General features: G+C 41.9%; 1 protein-coding gene across 2 annotated transcripts in view; it reads left to right on the top strand.

The window, feature by feature from the left end:
• SMS (spermine synthase) overlaps positions 1-26,071 on the top strand; it is a 73,291-nt gene that overhangs the window by 26,788 nt on the left and 20,432 nt on the right. For both annotated transcript variants that reach the window (XM_087938208.1, XM_087938207.1), the window contains exons 3-7: positions 2,071-2,161; positions 5,824-5,888; positions 12,809-12,984; positions 14,051-14,207; positions 21,726-21,813. In XM_087938208.1, coding sequence (XP_087794334.1) covers positions 2,071-2,161; positions 5,824-5,888; positions 12,809-12,984; positions 14,051-14,207; positions 21,726-21,813 — 577 coding nt within the window. The remainder of the gene's footprint in view (positions 1-2,070; positions 2,162-5,823; positions 5,889-12,808; positions 12,985-14,050; positions 14,208-21,725; positions 21,814-26,071) is intronic.

Raw genomic sequence — 26,071 nt, 5'->3', positions numbered from 1 at the left:
GGAACTTCAGAAAAAGTTTCTCGATAAGCCAAAGCCGCCGTGCCCCCCCCCCCCCCAGGGTGGGGGGAAGAGGTGGTTAGGTGGTTTTGATTCCTAACCTCCTGTCACTTGTTTCATTTCAGGACGTCATCAGCGCTTGAGGGGAGGCAGCCTGTCAGCCCTGGATCCATCTTGATTCAGATTCAGGGCTGTCACAGTGGGGGATGGGCAAGCTGTGGGAACGGCAGAGCATTGAAGGGAGTATAGCCACAACAACATTCTTTCACCAGAGATCAAGGACAAGTTACTGGCATTTGGAGGGGAGTGACTGGAATTGGCGGTAGTTGAGAAATGAGAAGGGGCAGGGTGTGAGTTTTAGTGTGGAAGGGGAAACCGTGGGAATTCATATTTGTGTTTTCCTCAGATGTGCCAACATGACTAATAAATTCTTACTTTGATGGACTTTGTCTTGGAGTTTTGAATCACATGGAGAGTTTAACTGGAACGCTGACATTTGGATTCCCTTAAGAACCGGGTTACTAACTTATCAACTGCAGTGGTTCATTTAACAACTGTGGCAAGAAAAGTTGTAAAATGGGGCAAAACTCACTTAAATGTCTCACTTAACAATATAAATGTTGGGATCAATTTTCATAAGTTGAGGACTACCTGCATTTGGATATTCAAAGCTTAACAAAATATAACTTTTGTGACAAAATTCACAATGTTTTTAGTATTTCCGTTGCATGGATATGTTGGTATTCTTGAATTGATATTATACAACTACTGTAGAAATCCTTGCATTTTTAATTTTGATAAATAAAGGCACGTATATTTATATAATAACAATTATTTTAATTAGGATTATAAACAAACTACAGAGAGTAGAAAGAGGCTAACAATAGTAAAGTAAAATAAAACTAAAAGTGCAAAATACAAAAATAAGTTAGCAGTTAAATCAGTTACATCACCAATAATGAAATCAGTGCTGAGCATTTCAAATAAAATATCATTTTGTTTATATTCCCAGAGCCTACACTAACTACACTGGTTTTAGCCATCTGACCCAAAAAACAGATAATAAGCCTCCCTCTTGGGAGTTCCAGATAAATTTCTGTGTTCTATGTTAAATATGTTTCTGGAGACACGGAATGCATATCCTTTGTTCTTACCAGCAGTAGAAAGTTGTTTAGGAGTCACCTAAAACTGTGAATGACTTTAGGAACATAATGGCTCAGAAACAAATCGTATTTCATTAACAAAGTTGTATGTTTCTAGAACCATGGGTATTCTGGCCCAGATGTTTTCAAAGATCAGTTTATGTTTTATTTTAGTTTGAAGGATTGATTGATTGGCTATTTGGATTTAAAGGGCCACTAAACAAAAACAATGTGTTCTCACAGTGTACAACAAAAAGAATAAATTAAATATATAATAACACATTAAAAAATCACCCACTATATAAAATTTTGATTGAACTCAGTAATTAATCAAAACAATCCATTGAAGTATTAATCAAATACCGGAGGAAAAGTGATATTTTATTTTCAAAGACCCCTATTTCTCCCTATAGTTTAACATACAGAGAAAGTTAGCTGTTTTTGGAGTACTGATAACAATATAATCCCAATATATGATATATAGATTCTTTAGATATTTATTAACACTATTTGAAAGTTGATAAATATTTACAAAATATTAAGCTAGCATACAAAAAAAGGCAGTAAAATACCCAGGTGGCCATCTTTCAATAAACACTCAAAGAATTGTTGACCCAGAAGAGCAAGTAACAGTTTTGATGGTAGCAATTTCTCAGTTGTTGCAGAAGAAATAATTATTTAAAATAAAGAGGAATTATTACCAATCTGATCTCCAGGTGACATCTTTGGCCAAGTTATTTGAGAACTTTTAAGAGTCAGATCTGTCTAAAAAAGGAAGGGAATGTAATTTTTTAATTAGAACACTAACTTGCTGTGCAGATAAGAAATGTATTCTTCAGCATATATAAATTCTTATAATTCTTATTAAATTAGAGTTTTATTTAGTAAATTAAATTCTGGCTTTATACTTTCTTTTCTTTTTATTGTCTAGCTTTGCGAATCTGAGAATTTATCCTCATGGTTTGGTTTTGATTGATGTGCAGAGTTGCAATGATTTGAATGAGAGAGAAGAAACAGAACAGGTGGGTACATATTAATTTTTATTAATAATTAATTTTATTAAAAGAGGAAATAAAATATTTTATACATTTTTAGCTGACCTTTTCCCTCATTGGTCATACATGTATCATATTTACAGTGATAAATTGTAAATTGAACCATGTGAAGTCTTTTAGCAGAGCCAGTTTGGAGTAGTTTTTAAGCATCAGGCTTGGCTAATACATCAGACCATGAGTTCTAGTTCCGCCTTAGCTATCTAGGTAGACTTGAGCCAGTCACTCTTTCTCAGCTCTTGGTAGCAAGCAATGGCAAGCCACTTCTGAAAAACCTGCTAAGAACAGGATCTTTTCCAAACTATCTGAGAGTCTAAGCTAGGAGTCAGTGCTGACTTAAAGCCAGCAAAAAAAAATCTCTCCACGAAACAAATGTGAGAGTTTAGATGTTGATTATTAAACTTAAATCCTAGCCACAAACCTTATCTGATTTGGTTTTCATGCAAAGGGTAATCATATAAAAGTATCTATTTATTGATTTTTGTCAATAACGATTATCAATTTAGTTTTGACAGCATTTCCTTTTCTTCCCGCCTGCCTTTAATATTTTTGGCTTACTGTCCATTGTTTTCTGGGTTTTTTATAACATTGTTTATACTTAAAGAGAATAATAGAATGATGGGTGAGTAAGTAAGTAGGCACCTAGGTGGATAATAGGTACATAGCCTGTCACAGTGGTTATAGTTTTCTGGTATCAGATGGTGCACGTTTCTGAATATAGTTGCTAAAAGAGAGCAGCAAGGAAGAGCTTGTGTTTTCTTGGTCATTTGGGTGACTAATATGCGAAAAAAAATGCTAAGCAAAATAGTCTTTTGCTATGATGCAACATGTTTTTAACTTTTTATTTTAATTTTAAAATATTATTGCAAAAAATTGAAGAACAATAAGGAAATCAAAAAGGAAAAAAAGATTAAAAATATACAGATGAATAAATTGAATTTACAGATATAGGAATTAAAGTTTTTCAGAAGTTCATTGACCAGGTGTAATATATCATTTTTAAAATACTAAAATCAGTATCTCTAAACAATATAAATATCAGAAATGGTAATTTAAAATTGAAGTTATGCAACTGAAATGGTAAGACTTATATACAGGTGAAACTCGAAAAGTTAGAATATCGTGCAAAAGTTGCTTTATTTTAGTAATGCAACTTAAAAGGTGAACCTAATATATGCGATAGACTCATTACATGCAAAGCAAGATAGGTCAAGCCATGATTTGCCATAATTGAGATGATTATGGCTTACAGCTCATGAAAACCCCAAATACACAATCTCAGAAAATTAGAATATTGTGAAAAGGTTCAATATTCTAGGCTCAAAGTGTCCCACTCTAATCAGCTAATTTAAGCCATAACACCTGCAAAGGGTTCCCGACCCTTTAAATGGTCTCTCAGTGAGGTTCAGTAGGAAGCACAATCATGGGAAAGACTGCTGACCTGACAGTTGTGCAGAAAACCATCACTGACACCTTCCATAAGGAGGGAAAGCCTCAATAGGTAATTGCAAATGAGGTTGGATGTTCCCAAAGTGCTGTATCAAAGCACATTAATAGAAAGTTATATGGAAGGGAGAAGCGTGGAAGAAAAAGGTGCACAAGCAGCAGGGATGACCGCAGCCTGGAGAGAATTGTCAGGAAAAGACCATTCAAAAGTGTTGGGGACTTTCACAAGGAGTGGACTGAGGCTGGAGTCAGTGCATCAAGAGCCACCACACACAGATGGATCCTGGACATGGGCTTCAAATGATGTATTCCTCTTGTCAAGCCGCTCCTGAACAACAAACAACGTCAGAAGCATCTTACCTGGGCTAAAGAAAAACAGAACTGGTCTGTTGCTCAATGGTCCACAGTCCTCTTTTCTGATGAGAGCAACTTTTGCATCTCATTTGGAAACCAAGGACCCAGAGTCTGAAGGAAGAATGGAGAGGCACACGCTGCAAGATGCTTGAAGTCCAGTGTGAAGTTTCCACAGTCTGTGTTGATTTGGGGAGCCATGTCATCTGCTGGTGTTGGTCCACTGTGCTTCATTAAGTCCAGGGGTCAGCCGTCTACCAGGAGATTTTGGAGCACTTCATGCTTCCTTTCACAGACGAGCTTCCTTTCACAGACGCTGACTTCATTTTCCAGCAGGACTTGGCACCTGCCCACACTGCCAAAAGCACCAAAACCTGGTTCAATGACTATGGGATTACTGTGCTTGATTGGCCAGCAAACTCATCTGACCTGAACCCCATACAGAATCTATGGGGCATTGCCAAGAGAAAGATGAGATACATGAGACCGAACAGTGCAGAAGAGCTGAAGGCTGCTATTGAAGAATCCTGGTCATTCATAACACCTCAGCAGTGCCACAGGCTGATAAGCTTCCATGCCATGCCGCATTGAGGCAGTAATTGCTGCAAAAGGGGCCCAAACCAAGTACTGAGTACATATGCATGCTTATACTTTTCAGAGGTCTTATATTGTTCTATGTACAATCCTTGTTTTATTGATTGCATGTAATATTCTAATTTTCTGAGATTGTGGATTTGGGGTTTTCATGAGCTGTAAGCCATAATCATCACAATTATGAGAAATCACAGCTTGAACTATCTTGCTTTGCATGTAATGAGTCTATCTCATACATTAATTTCGCCTTTTAAGTTACATTACTGAAATAAATGAACTTTTGCATGATATTCTAATTTTTTGAGTTTCACATGTAAAGAGAAGCTCTCACTGAATATGGTTCAGTTCTCTATATAAAATTATAATCTGGAGTTAAATTCTTTGCAGGATTTATTTTTACATACACTCACAGTTTAGCTATTCTTTCACAGAGAGGATTTTAAAGTCTCTTTCATAGCCTTTGAGAATGAAGTTACAATGATATAAATAATGGAACCTAATTAGATGAGTTATTAAAAAAAAGATGAGTTAGACTTACTGTTATTCCAACAGAAAAACACATGAGTTATTCAGATAATTTTAAGGATTTGCCTAAAACATTTAGCATCAGTTTCGTTCAATTTCAGTTCATTATAGCCAATACCTAGCATATATGTAAAAAACAAAAACAAGTAAAAACATAAGCAGATGTAATAATCAAGTTTATTATATTTTTTACTGTGAGTCTCTTTCCACAATATTGAAGTTAGATAGCAAGCCTTCATAAATATTACAAATTATATAAAAGACGTCAATAAGAAGGAAATAGAAATATTTATAAATAAATAAATATATCAGATTTTTTGCTAAAAAGGGAAAATAAATTAGAAGAGTGATGATAATAAAACTACAAGGCTAAGGTTATGCATCACCATTTAATTCACAATTTTGTGGTGGGAAATTGGAATATAAATCAAATAATGCAAACTATTACTAACATTTTATTAATTGTTTACTGAAAACTTTGTTTCACTGAACCACATAAAGAAAAGTGGGCAAAACTTCATCTTTGCTTTACTATGTGTATAAAAATCTGTATTTGAAGTAATGTTCAAGAAGATGTTCTGGGACTTGAACCTAAGCTATACAAAGTGGATTGAATAATAAAAATGATGCATATATTTGTAATAATTAGAGTGGTATCAAATTCTTAAGTCTAATATGTTTTACTGTGGTTTATACACATATATGTTTTCCTGCAGCTTCTAAATAAAGTAGAAGAAAAAATGAAAGAATTATTTCATAAAAGTATCAAAAGGATAAAGCGGTAAGGAAGTTTGTGCTTTCATACATCTCTTAAATATGAGTAAGAGTGAAGGACATGACTGAAGGACATGACTGAATAAATTACTCTGAAATAGTAATAGTTAAACTATCTCCTATATTATATACAGTATAGAGCTTTTATGCAGTGGTAATTGTTGAGGTATTCCCCATTAGGAGGATGAGGGCACTCAGGGAAACGTAGTGAGAGTGGTATTGAATAACACACAACCAGCATACATATACACTGAATAGTAAAATGTAGTTTTTACTTCCGGTAAACGGGTAAACAAAGTCCAACAACGGGTAAACAAAGTCCAACAAACAGTCCATATCATACATGGTTAAAGCAGGTAGCATTCAGGTAATCCAGGGATAATCCAAAAATGAAGTCCAGTATCATAAACAAAGTTCAGTAAATGGAGTTTGCTAACAGTTTGCAAGACTCACAGCAATCCAAGCAGAACGACATTCAGGCAAAAGGCAATAGGAAAATGCAAGGGGAGAACAAACCAGGTTTCTGGCTCCATCTTATGGCCGTCGGAGGAACCTCAGCCAATCACAATTACATCATTCTCTTAAAGATACAACAGCATTAAATGACTATCCTGGTTTATATATTGCCAATCCAACTGTTAGGTGACTATCATGCCTAACATTCTCCCTTTTGGGTAGGACAATATATAAAACCTTACAGTTTAAGTCCATATTCCTCACAGCAAGCCTTATGTTTTACAGTGCCGTGGGCTTTCGTAAAATGGTCTGCAGTGTTATTCTCTGACATGCAATACTCCAGTGTAATCATTTTACTTTGAACACATTGTCAGACATTTAGATATCGTACATTGGTGTGTTTTGATCTTGTCTTTACAGCGAGATTGGAAGCCATCTGAATTGCTGATTGATTATCTTCATATACAACTATAGGTTTATTTACATTAATTCCCATGTCTACCATTAGTTGCTTATAACATACTAAGTCTGTACATAATAGAGACAAACATGAGAATTCAGCCTCCATTGTTGATAAGCTTAGATGTTTTTGTCAAATAAACCGCCATCCAATTAACACCTTTCCTAATAATACTACAGTACCTGACATTGATTTTCGTGTAGGTGCGTCTTTAGTGAAGCTTACATGGGCATATGCAGTTAAACTTTGTTCATCCTTAGGCTCCAAATATAATGCATAATGCATCGTTTGTTTAAGATATCTCAACACATGCTTAGCAGCTTGCCAGTTCCTTTCAGTGGCTCAGAGTTAAACCTGGCTAATTGGTTGACACTATATGCTATGTCTGGCCTAGACCAATTACTTAGATAGGATAAGCTATCAATCAATGATTGATAAATATCTTTATCAAAAACAGGACTTTGCACATCACTGTGGCTAAACTCCTGGCTCATTGGCGTCTTAGCCAGCTTACAAAGTTCCATTTTAAAGTTCTTCAGTAACTGGTTAATTTTATCTGCCTGTGAGATTTTGTAACCTCCCTTAGTTTTATCTATTTTCAAACCAATATACTATTTAATCTCACCTAAATGTTTTATTTTAAATTTCCTTTCTAACAGTGAAATAATCCCAATAGCTTCTTGATCAGTCTTAGTGATTAATGCAGTGTCATCAGTGAACAATAGCAACAATGAAATTATACCATCACTTTCCTTTTTGAATAAACATGGATCAGCCATGCCAGCTACAACCTATCTTTGTTAATTCCTTCACTATGCATTGGTTCCATTCATAGCCTGATTGCTTCAAGCCATATAGACTCTTTTAATCTCCAGCAATCAGTTTTTATCCCCAAAGGCTTCTTTAAATATGTAGTATGTTGCAACAGTGCATGAAGATATGCCGTCTCCACATCTAAATTGTTTATTGTGTATTTATTTTTAGCTGCCCACACTAATGCTGCTCATAATGTGGTAGCCTTCAGACTAGGTGCAAACACCTCGTCATGGTCGTTGGCTGACTGATCGAACCCTTGTGCTACTAACCTGGCTTTATGAGAAACAGTCCCATCCACACCTGTCTTAATTTTATAAATCCACTTACTCCCTATGGCATGCTTACCTGGTGGTAACCTGACATTTTCATATACCTCCAAACTTTGTAAAGATTTCAGTTCCTTATCCATTGCTTCCTGCCAAGCAGCCTGATCCTTAGCAGGATACAGTTTCAGTTAATTATAGTTATTAGGAACTGTATTTACTTGGCATACTATACTAGCCTGATATCTATCTGGTGGTTGTGTTACACGGGTTGAACGTCTAGGTAACTCAGGGCTTACTGGTGGATTCTCCTGTTCCATCTGCTCCTGTTCTTCTACCTCCTCCTGTGCCTGTTCTTCTCTTTAATGGCTATTGATGGTTTAACTATCTCATCATTAGGGACTACTTGGGTGTCAATAACAACATTGTTGGATTCCTGTTCTAGTTTATGCCACCCAACGTGCTCAAGAAATTTAGCACTAGTGCTACAGTAAATATTAGCTGTGCCTGGATCCCAGAATCTAAACAACCTATGGTTGGCCTCATAATTTACGAAAAATAATCTCCTAGCTTTATGTTGCCCTTTAAGTCTTACTTGTGAGGGAATATGCACCCATGCTGGAGTTCCAAATGTGTGTAGATAATTTAAATTTGGTTTTCTGCCATACCAATGAGTGAGTGGCAATTCACCAGTTGTTGTATTCACCACATTGTTTAACACATGGTTGCTACACATTATGGCTTCACCCCAGTGTTTCAGGCAAATCTGAATCAGATAACATAGTGCGAGCCATGGCTTGTAATGTTTGCCCCCTTCATTCTATAAACAAATTATGTTGTGGCCTGTAAGGTGCAGAACACTTATGCTTGATGCCAGCCAATTTTAACATTGTTTAATAAACTCAGTCCCGTTATCTGTAACTAAAGTAATTACCTTAAAACTCATTTTTCTCTCAGCAAATCTTAGCCAGTTAAAGAAATATTGGAACGTTTCTGTTTTGTTTTTCATTAGATAGCAGAAACCGTACCGTGAGTAATGGTCCATTATACTCAAAACATAGCAGGCACCTCCCAAACTGGGTTTCTTAAGACCAATTATGTCAGCAAAAAACAACCTCTAAATGTTCTTTGGTCTTAAACCCATTCAGTCTGTTTTCTGGAGTAACCTTGCTTTTCTCCTGGCTACAGGCATTGCAGTTTAAATGCTTGCTACAGGGTTTTAATTTTACTCCCTCTGACAATTTAACAGTTTGTTTCAGCATTTTGAAATTAATGTACCCAAGACGTCTATGCAGTAAATGTATACATTCGTCATGTGGCTTAACATTGTTATAAACCGGGTTAGCCATCTGCAGCTGGTCATCATGTATCACATATAAATCATTCTCTAAAGTAGCAGTAACACTTTTACCCTCTTTATTATACAGTTATCTCCCCTAAAGGTTACTACATTACCAAGATTAACTAAAGCCCTTACTGATAACAAATTAAATTTCAGTTTAGGTACATACAACATAGATAAATGCTCCTTTACACATGAACAATATGCAGTACCTTCACCAGATATTTTCATTTTCCATCCATTTACCAATGATACATGTTGCTTACTCATAGACAGCTTTACAAACCTCTCCCTATTTCTAGTAATGCATTGCGATGCTCCACTATCAACTACCCACAAATCATGGTTTACAGTTGATTTGCTAGACATAGCTAAATTAACATTCTTCTTAACCTTCTGGTGATTACCAGTATTCTGTCATTTTCCCTTTTTACAGAATCTAGCTATATGTCCCCTAGCTCCACAAGAAAAACATTTCCTAACAGTTTTGGCAGTTGAAAACAAATCCTCTTCTTGTGGTTGTTTCTCTCTCAGTTGGTCTCTATCCAGCCTTCTTGCCTCTTCTAATAATCGTCCAGTTATGTCAGTTAATGTCAGTTTATCTCTGGTCAGGACTTTCAGTGAAGATACATAATTATCATAACTTTCATCCAATGAGGAAAGAATGATGTAAACCTGATGCAGCTCTGAAAAAATCAGTTCCTTTTCATGTAGCTCTTGAAAAGTTCTTTTCATGAAGTTTAATTGAGCTAACATATCTCCACCTTTCAGAAGACGTGCTCTAAACAGTTTACGTGTAAGATGTATATGTGCACCTACACTGTCACAAACATAAATCTTCAAATTCTCCCAACACCTAGCAGCAGACGCTTCTCCACGAATAGGGGCTAGCTGCTGGTCACTCAGTGTTAGTCCAGTTATACAAAGAGCTCATTCATTGTTCTGTTTAAAGTCAGCTAACTTTTTGGCATCGTCCTCATTATTTGGATCCCAAGCATTACTGAACTGATCCTGAACTGCAGCCCATAACCCTTCCCTATGCAGAAGTAGACTGCACTTCATAGACCAGGAAACATAGTTTGTTCCATCCAACCAGGTTATCATTGATAGACTTGTTGACGGGTCTTGTGCCATCTTTACCAGGACAGTAACCCACAATTAAACAGTAAACAGCTGTCTGTATATGGTACTGTGTATTCACACTAACTCAGTTATCTGAGTCTGGTATGGCCTGGGCCCATAACCAGTGTTGAGGTATTCCCTGTTAGGAGAATGAGTGCACTCAGGGAAATGTAATGAGAGTGGTGTTGAATAACACACGACCAGCATACATATACACTGAATAGTAAATGTAGGTTTTACTTCCAGTAAACAGGTAAACAAAGTCCAACAAACAGTCCAAATCGTACACGGTTAAAGCAGGTAATATTCAATACAACCAGTCCAGGGATAATCCAAAAATGAAGTCCAGTATCATAAACCAAGTTCAGTAAACGGAGTTTGCTAACAGTTTGCAAGACTCACAGCAATCCAAGCAGAACGACATTCAGGCAAAAGGCAAGAGGAAAATGCAAGAGGAGAACAAACCAGGTTTCTGGTTCTATCTTATGGCTGTCGGAGGAACCTCAGCCAATCACAATTACAGCATTCTCTTAAAGATACAACAGTATTAAATGACTATCCTGGTTTATATATTGTCAACCCAACTGTTAGATGATTGTCATTCCTAACAGTAATATTATTTAGTTAGCTAATATTGAAGGATAGACTTATAAGTTGATTATTTCCATGTATTTAAATTAAAGGAAAGCAACTCAAAATTCTTATAATAATTTTTATTAAAGTTGACAAATAACTAATACAAACTAAGAAGAATATAAAAAGTAAAACTTTAAAATTAAAAGTGCGAAGAAAAAAAACAAGAAAATATGTATTAAAAAATACTTCAACCCTTCCTCATAACAAATACAACTTCAGTAACATATCACCTTCTCTGAGATATCAATAAAATATCTCTTATGTATGAATGTATACTGTATATACTATATATTAATATAGATCAAATAAGCCCACTTTATATTTCTTACACTTAATTTTAATCTTTAATTGATCTTGAATCCCGTCAAATAATGTCCCACAAGTTGATTTCTTATTTTTTTTCTTTGTGTCCTGTCAAACTCCTTCACAAGTATATCCCCCTTAATTTTTTAGACAACAGGCAATTTCATTTGTAAATGCAGTGTGGCATCATTTTCCATATTATTTTTGTGGTCTGGCATTTTAAAATCCACTTTCAGGTTCATATTCAAATCAGCCTCAGATTCTATTTAATCTAGTAAAATCTGTTCCTCATCTATAGCATCTTTTAAATCCAATTTTATAGTAACAGACAATTTTTAGAGTAATTTCTGAGCTTATTGTTCCCATGTATCCTTGAATTCTTCCATAATCAAATAATATTACTTCGTTAAATTAATGAGTCTCTACTGCTTTTAATTGTAAACCTTAGTTCTCCCTGGTTCCCTCTAGTCAAGGGGTCCCCAACCTGGTCCACGTCCCATTACCAGACCCCAGACTAATCACTGGGCCACATGAAGGGCCTCCATGCACACAGCCTCATTCACGCAAGTGATGTTGTGGGCGCTCACAGCCTCACTTGTACTCGCATCACAGATGAGGATCTACTTGTGCGAGCGTCATCATGGACACTCACAGCCCCATTCGTTGCGGGCGCTCGCAGATCCACTCATGCAATGTCATCATGGGCTCTCACTGCCCCACTCTCAAGCATTGTGGGCGCTCTCAGCCCCACTCGCACTTGTGGATCCATTCTTGTGAGCGTTGTCACCAGTGCTCACAACTGCAGTTATGCAAGCGTGGGTGCTCTTGCACGAGCATCACCACAAACATTGTGGGTGCTTGTGCACACACACACATGTACTTTCCCCTCCTTTTTTATCAAATATGTTATGAATATATGATAATTTTAATTAGAATTAGTAAAAATAAGATTTTTTTTTCTTTACTATTATCCGTGATCAAGAAAATATTATTCATTTAATTTTTAATTTCCTATCTTTCTTACATTGCAGTATTAATAGCACTTAGAACAAACAGAGATAGAATTCTCTGGCAATCTATTTAATACTATATATCCCGACTTAAGAAATAGTAGTTTATATGGATACATATAGTTGGTGAAGTCCTATTGTGCACAAATATTAATAGTAAATATATGTTTACATACATGCAAAAAAATAGAAATATGCTGGAAATTAGAAAATAGATTTCTGAAGAGAATTTAATATATGTTTAGATATTTTAGAATTAAGTGTAAATTTAGAACGTAAAAGACTTTAATTCATTTTCTTTACTATTTTCTAATTTCCAGCACTGACATTAGAAAATAATAAAGAAAATGTACTAAATGTATTGATTTATTTATTAATTTAAAATATGTATTTTGCTTGTAGCATTGGCTTGTCTATCTATTCATACATAATAGTCCCTTTAGGAAGCTGTTATTTAAGGTTGTCTGACAAGAATAAAATGTGTCCTTCCTTCCTTCCCTTCCTCCCTCCCTCTTTCAGCTTGCCAGTCATTATGAGAGGGGATGCCATTGATAGATACTGGCCTACAGCAGATGGGCGATTGGTGGAATATGACATAGATGAAGTTGTATATGACGAAGAATCAGCTTATCAGAATATTAAAATTTTACATTCAAAACAATTTGGAAATATTCTTATCCTCAGTGGGGATGTTAGTGAGTATTATCAGTTTAAAATAAAATACATGCATTTGCTATTGAATCAGGCTGAAAAAGTTTCTAAATTGCCAGACTAAATGCAACCCATAATCCATGGCTTATTAAGGGTTTGGAATTGCCTATTTCTAGGATTATTTTTCTTAAATTGCTGAACATTCTGTGTGAGAATTAATTGATATTTTATTCATGAAAGGAAGGATTATTAGATGCTTGTCACATTTTTTTTCTTGGATGATATGAAGTAAAATATAAATATAATTGTAGTGATATACAATTACACTTTATTGATTTTACTATATTAAGGTTAATTGTAAAATAATGTAACATTCTTACCTGAGATATGATGGCTGATTGAATTATGTGAACAAATTTCTCTTGGGTGACAGAAAAGAGTTCCGACCGATTTAATATGAGGTTGTAGTAAGCATATAGCTTTAAACTTATGTAGTTCAGGCAAAAGGTCTACCCCTGTTTCAAATTTCTACTGCAGTCCTTGATTTACAACAGTTTGTTTAGTGATTGTTTGAACTTACAACACTGACAAAAAATAACTTACGGCTGTTTTCACAGTTATGACCATTGTGGCATTTCCATGGTCTGATCAAAATTAAGGTGTTTGGCAACTAGTTCATGTTTATGATGGTTGCAGTGTCCTGGGATCATGTGATCACCTTTTGCAAACTTCGAACAAGCAGAGTCAGTGGAGAAGCCAGATTCGCTTTAAGAACCATGTTACTAACTTAACAACTAGAGTAATTCACTTAACAACTGTGCCAAAAAAGGTCATAAAATGGAGCAAAAATTCATTTAACAAATGTCTCACTTAGCAACAGAACTTATGGGCTCAATTGAAGTCGTAAGTCGAAGACTACATATAGTTATAAAGTTTGTTAATTTCTAAAGGATGAATGTAAGACTAACCAACTATAAATATATATAATATTCATTGTATAATATCAATTGTCAGTTAACTAATTAGTTATAAGTATCAAAATGGTTATTGTTATGAAAAGGTTTTATTTTTATGTTTGTGTATATTCATAAGTTTTTTTTGCTTTTTAAGATCTGGCAGAAAGTGACCTAGCATATACAAAAGCTATAATGGGGAGTGGAAAAGAGGATTACACCAATAAAGAAGTGCTCATTCTTGGAGGTGGTGATGGAGGAATATTATATGAAATTGTCAAAATGAAACCAAAGATGGTCACCATGGTAGAGATATCCTTTTGATATGAGCCTTGGTCATTAATACAAAAACAAAAATCTTCATCCCATTCTGTCTGGAGCAAAGATTCTTGGTTTATTATTTATCTTGATTCCTTAGTTTAGAGCATTATTTAAAACTTTGTCCATTACCTATCTTAAATCTAGTTCAAATTGTATATAGCATTTTATAATTCAGTTGAAGATTTGCTACTTTTAAAATTGTTGTAATTAAGAATTTCTGATGACCATACAATTTTTGTGTGTGTAAAATACATCTTTATATATACTATAATAGAGTTTTGTTCAGGCAGCTAAGGTTTGCTTTACTCTAGTGGTCCCCAACCTTTCCGGCTTTGTGGACTAGCAGTGAGGGTGAGTGGAGAGGGGATGGTTCCCACATAAGAGCAGGCGAGCATGAGCTCACCCACCATTTCCACAGCCTGGTACCAAGCCCGGGGTTGGGGACCCCTGTTTTACTCTATCTGGCAAGGAGAGGGAATCTACAGTGATGGCCATCATATCTGCCAGTGGTTCAGTTCTAAAGATGGATTATACAATTGGATAAAATACTCTGATTAATATCAGGTCATATGTCAAAGGATTATAATAAATATATGTGCATTTCTAAGAATGTTTTCATTTCAATTTCTCCCTCGAGCTGCTCGGATCATCCAGAGAGTGGGAGGTGCTCCAGTCTGCGTCTGTGTAGGCTGGGCTTAATCATTAGGGAACGCTCCGCCCTCTGTCACATGGTCCCTTGTAGCCTCCCAGTTTATGCCCAGCCTTTGCAGAGTTAGGCTGTGTGTTTTAATTGTGCTTCCCACTCTTTGGCTGATTCAGGCAGGATAATATTTCAGTTCAGGTTTGATTTAAGCTTATTATTTCCTTAGCCTCTGCGCATCTGGGGGTGTCTTGAGACTTAGGGGTGTGCATTTTTCGCCCCCAGGGGGCTGGGCGGGCAGCTTAGCAGCGCTTAGCGCTAACACCCCACCCACCCACCCCCACCCCCCCACTCTCTGCCGTTTATTTCTTCTTTCCTGCCTTGCTGTCCTGGTGCCTTTCTAAGGTCTGGAGCCTTTTTTATTCTGGTTTTCCCCCCACTAACGCCAATTTCAGCGTCCTCGCCCTCGTGGCTTGCAGGACGCACCCACCCTGAGCCGCCCGCTTTGCCTTTCACTTTCGATTTCCAGGCGGCCGCCATTTTGGGCGCCGCCTCGTGGCCGGGCGACATTTTGCAGGCCTCCTATTGCTGCGACGTTCTGCTGGCCCTAGGCTTAGGCTCCCAGGCCTAGTAGGGCTGATCTCTCTATCTCCCTCTCCCAGAGGGGAAAAAGAAAGCTGTTCTTTACTCTTTACTCTGTTAATTGTTGGTGTAAGTGTTGGCTTCTGCAGCAGATCTCAGGGTGGGGAATTAGAAAAGCAGCCACTCCCTCCCTGAGCGGGGACAAGCTGCCTGAGGCCTTGTATTGCTGGCGTTGATTTGGCTGATTGGCTTCTCTTCCTTTTACCAACTGCCAGGTTGTTATTCAGTCTAATACAGAATATCTTCATATTTCCTTACATTGGTAATCCAATCTCATTCAGTTGGCATTTTTTCTCTCTCAGATTTGCTTAGAGACCTAGCTTCCATCACTGTCGCTGCAGTGTGTTTTCCTGGATCCTTATCCTGGTGGGATATAATTGTACATTAAAAGTCTATATCTGTGGCAGTTTTTTTTTTTATTAAAAAAAATTTAAAAAAAATTTTTTTCCCCCTTTTTTGGTCATATTTTCAGATTATTCATTGCAAATTCCAAAAGGGGGCGCAGGCCAGTTTCTGGATACCCGGCCTTACCCAGGTCGTATCCTAGGCGTGCCAACCGCCTGTACACACACACATATATATATATTTCTATATATTCATTTTGATACTTCTGTTGTTTTACCATGGCAGATGATAACCCTAACTCCCGCCATTCTTTGAAGGCGAAATCTAAGTCCCATCATGTGCGCAGACAGGCTAAGGAAACCTCCCAGGAGACTTCTAAGGCCTCTCAAAGGGACGCCTTAAGGCGTCATAAGGCACTAGAGAGGGAGTTCGATAGGCGCTCTAGGGTGACTCAACCATCACCCCCAGCCGCCCTTCTACTTCCAGGCACCCTCCAGTTTGTTCCCCTCTCTCCAGGCACAGCTCATCCCAGGAGTCTCACGACCCTGGACCAGCTACCAGCCGGATGCCTGAAGCAACCTTCACTCCCACGGCCGCTGGCCTGAGACAGGAGGACCCACCCACGATCGAGATGCCATGAGTACATGAGAACTTGGATGGAGCAGGCTATTTGACGGGATAGCTCAAGGCATGCAGCAGATGGCCGGATCAAGCCTTCCTCAGACGGTTCCCGCGCAAGAACCGGTGCCAACTAGGTCCATGCCCACCCTGGACCCTGCTCCTGGTCAGGTACCCTCCCGGGGTGCCAGCCCTCTTCCAGAAAGGGAACCGGAGGAGGGAATGGAAATTTTAGACCAATACAGGGAGGAGGAGGAGCACCTTGAATGGGGATACACCTTCCATGGGGAACCCTTTTCAGATTTAGACCCGATGGAAGCAGAGTTGTCGGAGGACGAGGGCCTTACCCCCGACCAGCCTTCCTTTGTGGGGTTATTCAAGCCCCACATGTTTAAGTCCATCTTGTTTAAGGCCAAGAACACCTCGGGCCTGGCCACTCAACTTCCCCCTGTCCCCCACTCCTCTGGGGAGGAACCGGAGGACGCAATGTTCAAACAGCCCATGGTGGCCGAGGATGTGATTCCCGCTCCTCCCATTTTCCACGATCTGGGTTTTACGGGGGCTCCTCCGGCCCCATCCACACAGGATAAGAGGTTCTTTAACCTCGAACCAGGTTTCTGCTCCCTCCTCAATACCCCGGAGGTGGACGAGCCCATTGTTGGTCTCGCCTCTTCCTCCCCGAGTGACCCCCTGGAGGCCCTCAAACCCGAGGATAGGAGGTCTGAATTGGCCTTGCGGCGGGCTCATCTAGCCGACGCCTGGGCAATTAGATCGGCCACCGCAGCCTCCTTCTTTACCAGGTCCTCTATCCGGTGGCTCCGTCAACTGAAGGCCCACATCCCTCCATCCAATACACGGGCGCTGCAGGACATAGCCAAAATCACAGCGGCGGCAGAGTTCTCAGCTGACGCCACGTACCATTCGGTTAAATTCACCTCCCGGGCGTTAGCGTCCCAGGTCACTGCCCGCCGCCTGCTCTGGCTCAAACCATGGCAGGCGGACGTGAAGAACAAGGTCAAGCTGGCCTCCGCCCCATTAAAGGGGAGAAGCTCTTTGGGCCGGCCCTGGACCCTCTCTTGGCCGAAACTAGGGAAAGAAGAAATTCCTTCCTCCTCTTTTTCGGAGGCCTGACTCCTGAGCCCCTCAGCCCTTTCGAAGAGGATCCTCCCGGTCCTTCTACCAGTCCCCCTTCCCCCAGGTACCCGAGACCTCCTCGTATAGAGCATCATATTCCCAGGATCGTTCCGACCCGAGCGATCGAAATAGGAGGGGCGGAGGATTTAAGTGTCCCTTCAGGGGTTCCGGGGGAGACCCTTCCGGCGCTCCAAATGAATCCTGTCTTTTTCCCCATTGGTGGTCGGCTGAGGCATTTCGCCGACCTGTGGGATTCTACCACTTCCGACAAATGGGTCAGGGACTCCATCAGGTTTGGACTCGCTCTGGAGTTCAACTCTCAACCTCCCGAGTTCTTCATGTCATCTCCCCTCTAGGGACCCCTCCAACGCAAATTAATGGATGCGGCCATCCATCACTTACTCTCCATCCAGGCCATCCAGCCAGTTCCCCCTCTCAGCGAGGGCAGGGTTTCTATTCCCACCTCTTCGTGGTTCCCAAGTCCTCGGGGGATGGAGGGCTATCCTGGACCTCAAACGGCTCAACCGCTTCCTAAACCCCGCAAATTCAAAATGCACACCCTCCAATCCATTTTGCAGGGTACCAGGCAAGGAGATTGGCTATCTTCTATAGACCTCTGAGGCATACCTCCACATCCCAATTCGGCCTTCGCACTCTAAATTCCTTAGATTCTGTTACAATCACCACCATTTTCAGTATGTGGCCCTTCCCTTTGGGTTAGCCTCCGCTCCCAGAGTTTTCACTAAGATCCTCGCGGCCCTGGCAGCTCGCTTAAGGGACTGCCCAGTCCGTCTCCACTGCTATCTGGATGATATCCTCATCCTGTCCCATTCACAATCCCAAGCAGAGCTGGACACCAAGACTACTCTCTCCGCCCTCCACGCCCATGGTTTCCTGGTCAACCAAAAAAAGAGCCAACTGGTCCCTTCTACCCAAATTGCCCACTTGGGGGCCATCATTGACACGGTGCAGGAAAAAGTGTTCCTTTCCCGGAAAGGCTCCAGAGTATTCGAAATTCAATTCAGGTTATTCGCCGATCAAAGAGGGCTTCTCTGTTAGATTTATCTAAATTACTGGGAAAAATGGTTTCATGCATCTCTATTATTCCTTGGGCCCGTCTTCATACCAGGTCCCTGCAGTGGCTCCTGCTTCCGCTTCAAAGGTCCGGCAGAAGCAACTCAAAATCCTCCATCAAGGTACCTCCAAAGGTCCTCTCGTCTCTCCTCTGGTGGATCAACCCTGCCATCAACAGGGGTCATCTCTTCAAAGATCCCCAGCATCTCGTCATCACCACAGACGCCAGCCTGAGCGGCTGGGGCGCTCACTTCCAGTCCCTTACAACACAGGGCAATGGTCCCATGCAGAGCGGGCCTGCAGCATAAACTGGCTGGAGCTCCACGCCATCCACCTGGCCCTGCGCCACTTCCTGCCTCAGGTACGCGGGCGGCACGTCCTTATTCTCACGGACAACGCACGCGCCAAGGCCCATGTCAACAGGCAAGGCGGGACCCAGTCTATTCGGTTGATGAGAGAGGCCGAGAGACTCTGCCGTTGGGCAGAGCGTCACCTCCTCTCGATCAAAGCAGAACACATTTCGGGGCCTCAAACACCCGAGCGGACTGGTTAAGCAGGGCCACCGTGGACCAGTCCGAGTGGCGCATTCATCCATCCCTTTTCAGGGAGGCGACCATGATCTTCGGTCTCCCATTAGTGGACCTCTTTGCATCCCCCTGCAACACCCAGCTCCTCGGTTCTTCTCCAGATTCCCTTCCCCGGGCCGAGAATCACGACGCACTTCGCTGTCCGTGGCCCCCGGACTCCTGTATGCCTTCCCCCATTAGCTTTGCTTCCCAGGGTCATTCAGAAACTGATCCAGGAGAAGGCAGATCTGATTTTGGTGGCCCCCTATTGGCCCAGGCGACCATGGTTTGCAGACCTCCGCAACCTCTCGGTGTCTCCCCGTGGAGAATCCCTCCGGACAGGATCTCCCTGTCTCAGGGGCCCATTCAACATCCGGAGCCCCAATGGCTCCAACTAACCGTGTGGAGGTTGAGCGGGAAAAGTTGAGGAAGGAGAATTTATCTGACCAGGTCATTAACACGATCCTGGCCGCCAGACGGCCTTCAACCAATCGGATATACGATGCCACCTGGGTCAGCTTCTGCAGGTGGTGCCATTCATCCATGGTCAACCCGCTCTTGCCTTCGGTGGCCCAGATTCTGAATTTTCTCCAGGATGGGCTCAAAAAGGTCTCTCACCTAATACCCTGAGACGCCAGGTAGCGGCCCTCTCAACTGTCGTCTCCGGCGACAATCTGGGTCCCCTCTCTCACCATCCCCGTATCAGGGCCTTCCTAAGGGGAGCTACTAACCTCCGTCCCCCTGTTGTGCACCGGTACCCCACTTGGGACCTTAACAAGGTCCTGGTGGCCCTCACCAGACCTCCTTTCGAACCCATTAGAGAATCCTCTCTCCAAATTTTGACCTTTAAGGTAGTATTCCTGGTGGCAATTACCTCGGCTCGCCGAATTTCGAGATTGCTGCCCTTTCGGTGAGAAAGGACCTCTGTATCTTCCATTCCGATCGGGTGGTTCTACGCCCGACCCGACCTTCTTGCCCAAGGTCAATTCAGCCTTCCACAGGGCTCAGGAGCTTACACTCCCAAACTTTTGTCCCAATCCTTCGCGGGAAAGGGAGAAACGATGGCACACCCTAGATGTCAGGCGGGCCCTCCGCATATACATTAACTGCACACAACGCTTTAGAAGGTCAGAGTCTTTATTTCTCTCCTTCCAGCCCAAGTCCTTAGGCCACAAGGTGTCCCCTTCCACCATCGGGCGATGGATCAGAGCCATCATCGCCAAGGCTTATTCGTCTCAGGCCTTGCCAGTTCCCAGTGGGGTTACGGCGCATTCCACCAGGAGTGCGGCCACCTCTGCGGCCTGGGCCACCCAGGCTCCAATCTCAGACATCTGTCGGGCCGCCACTTGGGCTTCCCCTCCCTTTCATTAGGCACTATAAGATTGACATCTTTGCGTCAGCTGAGGCCTCGTTTGGTAGACGAGTCCTCCAGCGGGTCATCGAGGACCCAGGGGAGCTTCCACCCCAGACAGATTCCCTCCCGTAGGACAGCCAAGCTTTGGTATGTCCCACTCTCTGGATGATCCGAGCAGCTCGAGGGAGAATGGGCGTTGGTCTTACCTGACACGCCATTTCTAGTCGAGCTGCGAGGATCATCCAGCCCCACCCTTTTTAATTTTTTCCGTCTGGGGGAACCTTGTTTCAGCCAATGATACTTTAGGTCTAGTTAGATGAGAGTTAGACGACTTTCCTCCTCTCTCGACTTCGCATAAACTGGGAGGCTACAAGGGACCATGTGACAGAGGGCGGAGCGTTCCCTAATGATTAAGCCCAGCCTACACAGACGCAGACTGGAGCACCTCCCACTCTCTGGATGATCCTCGCAGCTCGACTAGAAATGGTGTGTCAGGTAAGACCAACGCCCATTTTAATTTATTTTAGGGGTGTCAAATTCAAGGCCCGCGGGCTGGATTAAGCCCATGGGGTTCTTAAAACTGGCTCACAGGGCCGGCCTGGAATTAGCAAAGGATTGACCTGTAGTGCCTCTAGCAGCCAAAGAAGGTTGGGGAGACCGCACATGGCTCCCCGTGCCCCCTTTTCATTTTGGACTGCCTTCAGCACTCTGCTGGCCAAAATGGAGCTTGGGGGTGCACACAGCTCCCTCGTGCCCCGTTTTCAGCCTGGGCGGCCTTCTTCAACACCCTGCCAGCCAAAACTTCACCCTGTTTTGGCCAGCAGCTTGCCGCAGGAGGCCATCCAGGCTGAAAACGAGGCATGGGGGGACCAGCAGGGTGCTTCAGGAGTTGTCTGTCCAGTCTTCCCCTACCCCCCCTGCCCAGCCCACAGAGAAGTGCAATGCTGATCAGGCCCTAGATGAAATCGAGTTTGACACCCCTGATTTATTTGGCTCTAGGAAACTGTCAACTTATTAATGTTTTAGTGGTATGTTCATTATACAATTTAGACTTTTCAAGACAGAAACAAAGAACATTATGAAGAATGTTATAATAAAACAAAATGAGTTATTTCATTCTTATTAGTATCAAAAACATTGACGAAATGGTGATTGATGGGTGTCGAAAATATATGCGTAAAACATGTGGAGATGTCTTGGACAATCTAAAAGGAGAATGCTATCAGGTATATATTTTATTTATACTAGTATCTAATTTTCTCATAAAAGTTTGTTTCTGGTACATAGAAATAAGTTCAATTATATGTTATACTCTTTGCTTTTAATATCTAAAGCCAATTTTGTCAGTATTTTTGTTCTATTATCAATACTAGTAGTGATATGAGGTAATGGTACGAATTGTATATAATTGCAGGATGTCCTTAAAATAGAGATAACTCTAATTTAATACAGCTAGTACTATTTTAAATATGCAGAAGGTTGAAACCACTGAGTTTTTTGGTTTGATTTCAATTGCCACTTTGTTGTGGGGGAGCAAAGGGAATAGTATGCTGTTCAGCATTAGTGACTTTTAAATCTTGTAAATGAGTGAATGATAAATGAAATATTTTTGGAATAGGAGATGCTTTGATTGAAACATTGATGTTTTGTTACTAATAATAACAAGATATATTTATTCTTGTCTGTCATGTTTTATGGCTGTATGTGTCAAAGTTCCTACTGATGAACCCAACCAAGCCAGCAATTCGAGATGATCAGATCTCTTTAAGCATAACTTTATTGAATACATCATTTCAGCATGCATGAAGCAAAACCAACTCTAACTAGTTCCTGGGGTTTTCAGCTAATTAAAGAGTGAATTCTTTCCTCCCCTTCTTTGACCAGGTCACATTGTCCAATTAGGTGTTCTGGTTGACACTATGGCAACTCCTTCAGGCTCTTGCCAAACATCTGTTGAGATGATCTTGGTTCCCACAGAATGATTTCTTGTTGTCTGGGCTGGCATTCTAAACCTCCCCCACCCCACCCCCTCCAATAGTCTGGCAAGCTGATAAATGAAAAGATGGCTGCGACAGCAAGTTTCCTGCTTCCAGTTTCTAAGTTTGACATTCGGACCCCCTAGAAAGTGGGAAGCACCTGCAAAATATTAAGTACACATGTTAGTTACTTCAGGGTTTCCTTGACTTCTAGGAAGGAGTCCTTGGCTTCTGGGGATATTTCTCATGGAATTTCTCTACTAATCTATCTGTCCTCATGTTCTGAGCTTTTACACATCTGGCTTTTGACATTGGATACCCCTTCCACTGGACTAAATATTGGAGTTTTCCCCTTGAATAGTCTGGAGTCCAGAATTGATTTAACTTCATAGTGTTTTTCCCTCTCTCCTCCCCCCCCCCCAATGATTGGACCTGGGCCAATTCTAGCCACTAGTCTTAGCTCAGATTTTACTACTGGCTTAAGCAGACTACAGTGGAACACAGGATGCACTTTTCCTAATAAGTGGGGTAGTTTTATCTTTATTGTGACTTGGTTTATGACCTTTACTATGGGGAAGGATCCTATATACTTTGAACCCAGCTCCTTGCAAAGTAGTTTCAACTTTAGATACTTGGTAGACAAATATACTTTCTCTCCATATGGAATGATTTCTGGAGTGAGTGCATCTGAACCTTCTGACTTTTGGTTGCTTTTGCTAGGGTTTGCTTTACATTACCCCAGGCATTTTGGAGGGAACCCACAAACTCTGTCAAACTTACTGACAAAGGGGTTCCTTAGGGTACTCTAGCATAGGCATGAAGTCTACCCCTGTAGCTACTTTAAAAGGGATGAGTCCCATGCTGCTATGCACTGCATTATTGTAGGCAACCTCAACAAATAGTAAAAGGTCTGCCCAGTTAGATTGCTAATAGTTGACATAGCAACACAGGTATTGTCCCATCATCGCATTCACTCATTTCGTGGCACCATTCGTGTTCAGGTGAAATACCGAGCTAAGCCCTTGGGAGGATCCTATTAGTTTTACAAACTCCCTCCAGAACTTAGTGGTGAATTGGACCCCCTGGTCCGAGATGATATGCTTCAGCACCCTGTGCAATTAGCAAATGTGTTGAAGAAACATTTTAGCCAGTCTCTGGGAGGTGGGAGGCTCGAGCAGGTGATAAAGTGAGCTTGCTTGGAAAACAAGTCTATTACTGTCCAAATCACAGTGTTTCCCCCACTCTCTAGGAGCTCGACTATGAAGTCCATCGTGATATCTTTCCAGGGTGGAGTGGCTCTGTCACGTTGCAGTAAGCCTGGGCTCTTCCCTGGTGTTTTTTTCATTGCCGCACACACCAGGCAACTTTTCACATAGCTCTCTGTGGAGTAGTGTGATTCAAATAATTTAACAATCAGTTCTCTACCCTAATGACCAGCTGGGGTAGGCGTGGCTAGGTAGGCATATCCAAATTGACATCACTCACGTCGAGGGGCACCTTGCCTCGTTCTGCTTGCCTGACCTCCCGAGTTCTTATGGTCTTTGTCTAATAATTTATCTGCTACCACTAGTGTCTGGTTGATTATCTAATTCCTGCCTGTCTTTCTGGATTTGGAACTCCCATAGATTCTTAGCTCTAGTATTCTCCACGACCTTCTGTGGAAACTCCTTGATGGCTGTCTGGGGAATTCTGAGAGTTAAAGTCCATAAATCTTTCAGCTGAGAGACACTGATCTATCCCTTGGGTTCTATCAACTGTGATAAATCCCTGCTTCCATGAATCTGGTCCTTGGTGCCTGTTCTAGTGCTACTATGATCAGTGTCAGTGTTGCCTTTTATGCATACACACACACCAGAGCAACAACAGAAACAACCTACAAAGTATGCCTCAGAATGCCAATTCATCCTAAATAAATACGGCCTTTATTTGCTTCTCCGGCAGGAATCTTTTCAGCAAAGTCCATTGCAGAAAGGTAGAGGTTGGGGCGGGGGAGAGGGGAGGGGATAGGGAAGAAGGGGAAATGACACCCGTCATTGTCCTCATTCTTATTTCATGAATTAATCTGGCTATCAAACTTGCAAACAACTGTGGCGAGAAATATCACGGGTCTCTCTCCACCCCCAAAGACCTTGCCTTTGCCCTCAGTCTCCAACACAAAGTTCAGTCACAAAGCTCTGTTGGAGTGCTCCGGGCCAGAGAGGGAGAGAGAGAGAGCAGCCTCCCTTTCCTTCCCACCTCAACCTCCATCTTTCTGCAATGGGCTTGGAAACCTGTGTTTTGCTGAAAAGATTCCTGCCAGCCAGAGAAGCAAATAAAGGCCGTATTTATTTAGGATGAATTGGCATTCTCTGAGGCATACTTTGTGTATAAAAAGCAGCAGTGATCACTGATCATAACAGCACAAGAATGGGGGAGGGGGAGGGAGGAAGAAACACAGACAGACACGAAATGCCTGCCTTTTGCCTTTTTTTCTTTCCCAGCCCTCCGGCCACCATTCTCCTCCCTTCTTCTCCCATCCCAGGGCCAAAATCCCCGAAAGTAACCGCCTGGCCAGGCAGTTGTAACAGTTGATTTCGATGCTGTCTAGCAGCTGCTTCAGCTTGTGCAAGAGTTTGCCTAGGCCGATAGCCCCTGCGGAGGAGGTAGTGGAAACAGCATCCTTGGAGTCTTCCTGGGCCAGCAACAGCCCTGGCCTGCCTCCCAGGATGAGCAAGAAAGCGCCCTACCTCCTGGGAGGTATGAGAGAGCGCCCTTCCTCCTGGGATGCAGAACACTCACGGGATGGGATGGGAGAGCGTTCTGCTCCCGGGATGGTGTGGGACACTGTTCTGCCTCTTGGGATGGCATGAGAGAACATCCTGCCTGCCTGGACAGGGCGAGAGAGCATCCTGCCTCCTGAGGTGGCGCAAGAGAGTGCTCTGCCTCCTGGGACATGTGAGCAAGGTGGCCATCCAGGAGGGCCTCACATTTCACAATGTCACATGGCGAGGTAGGAGATTGAGAGAGAGGCTCCTGCTTTTCTTTCCTGACCAGGGGAGGCAGAGGGCCACAAGGTTTCTCTGTGAAGAAGTAGCCCAACACATGCCTCCTTCCACACCCTCAGCTTCCACACCCTGAAGCTGAGCCCACCCACCTGCCAAGAATGCGCCAGCGCACGCTCACCTGGCTATCAAGATCACATTGACTACCGTGTTTCTCATATAATAAGCCTGGGTCTTTTTTTTTATTTTTATTTTGAGCCCTGAAAAAATGGCTAGGCCGTCTTTTCGGGGGTGACTTAATTCCCCCCCCTTGCCTCTTCGGGCGGGCGGCGACTGCTTGGATGTTGACTTTGGCGTTGGTGGGGCACTTCGTATCGGGGTCAACGCAGGCAGCACCATATCCGGGTGTGCAACAAAAGTGCTTCCTAACGGCAAGCCCCCCCCACCATTTCCCCCATTTCGCATGTTTTAATATAGGCCTTAATTTGGGGGGAGGGGCTTAATTTCATTTCATGCCTATAAAACAT

This window comes from Pseudonaja textilis, chromosome 8, assembly GCF_049901715.1.
Source record: "Pseudonaja textilis isolate UNSWEBS1 chromosome 8, rPseTex1.2, whole genome shotgun sequence".
NCBI lineage: Eukaryota > Metazoa > Chordata > Lepidosauria > Squamata > Elapidae > Pseudonaja > Pseudonaja textilis.
This window is presented reverse-complemented; position numbering and strand designations above follow the sequence as displayed.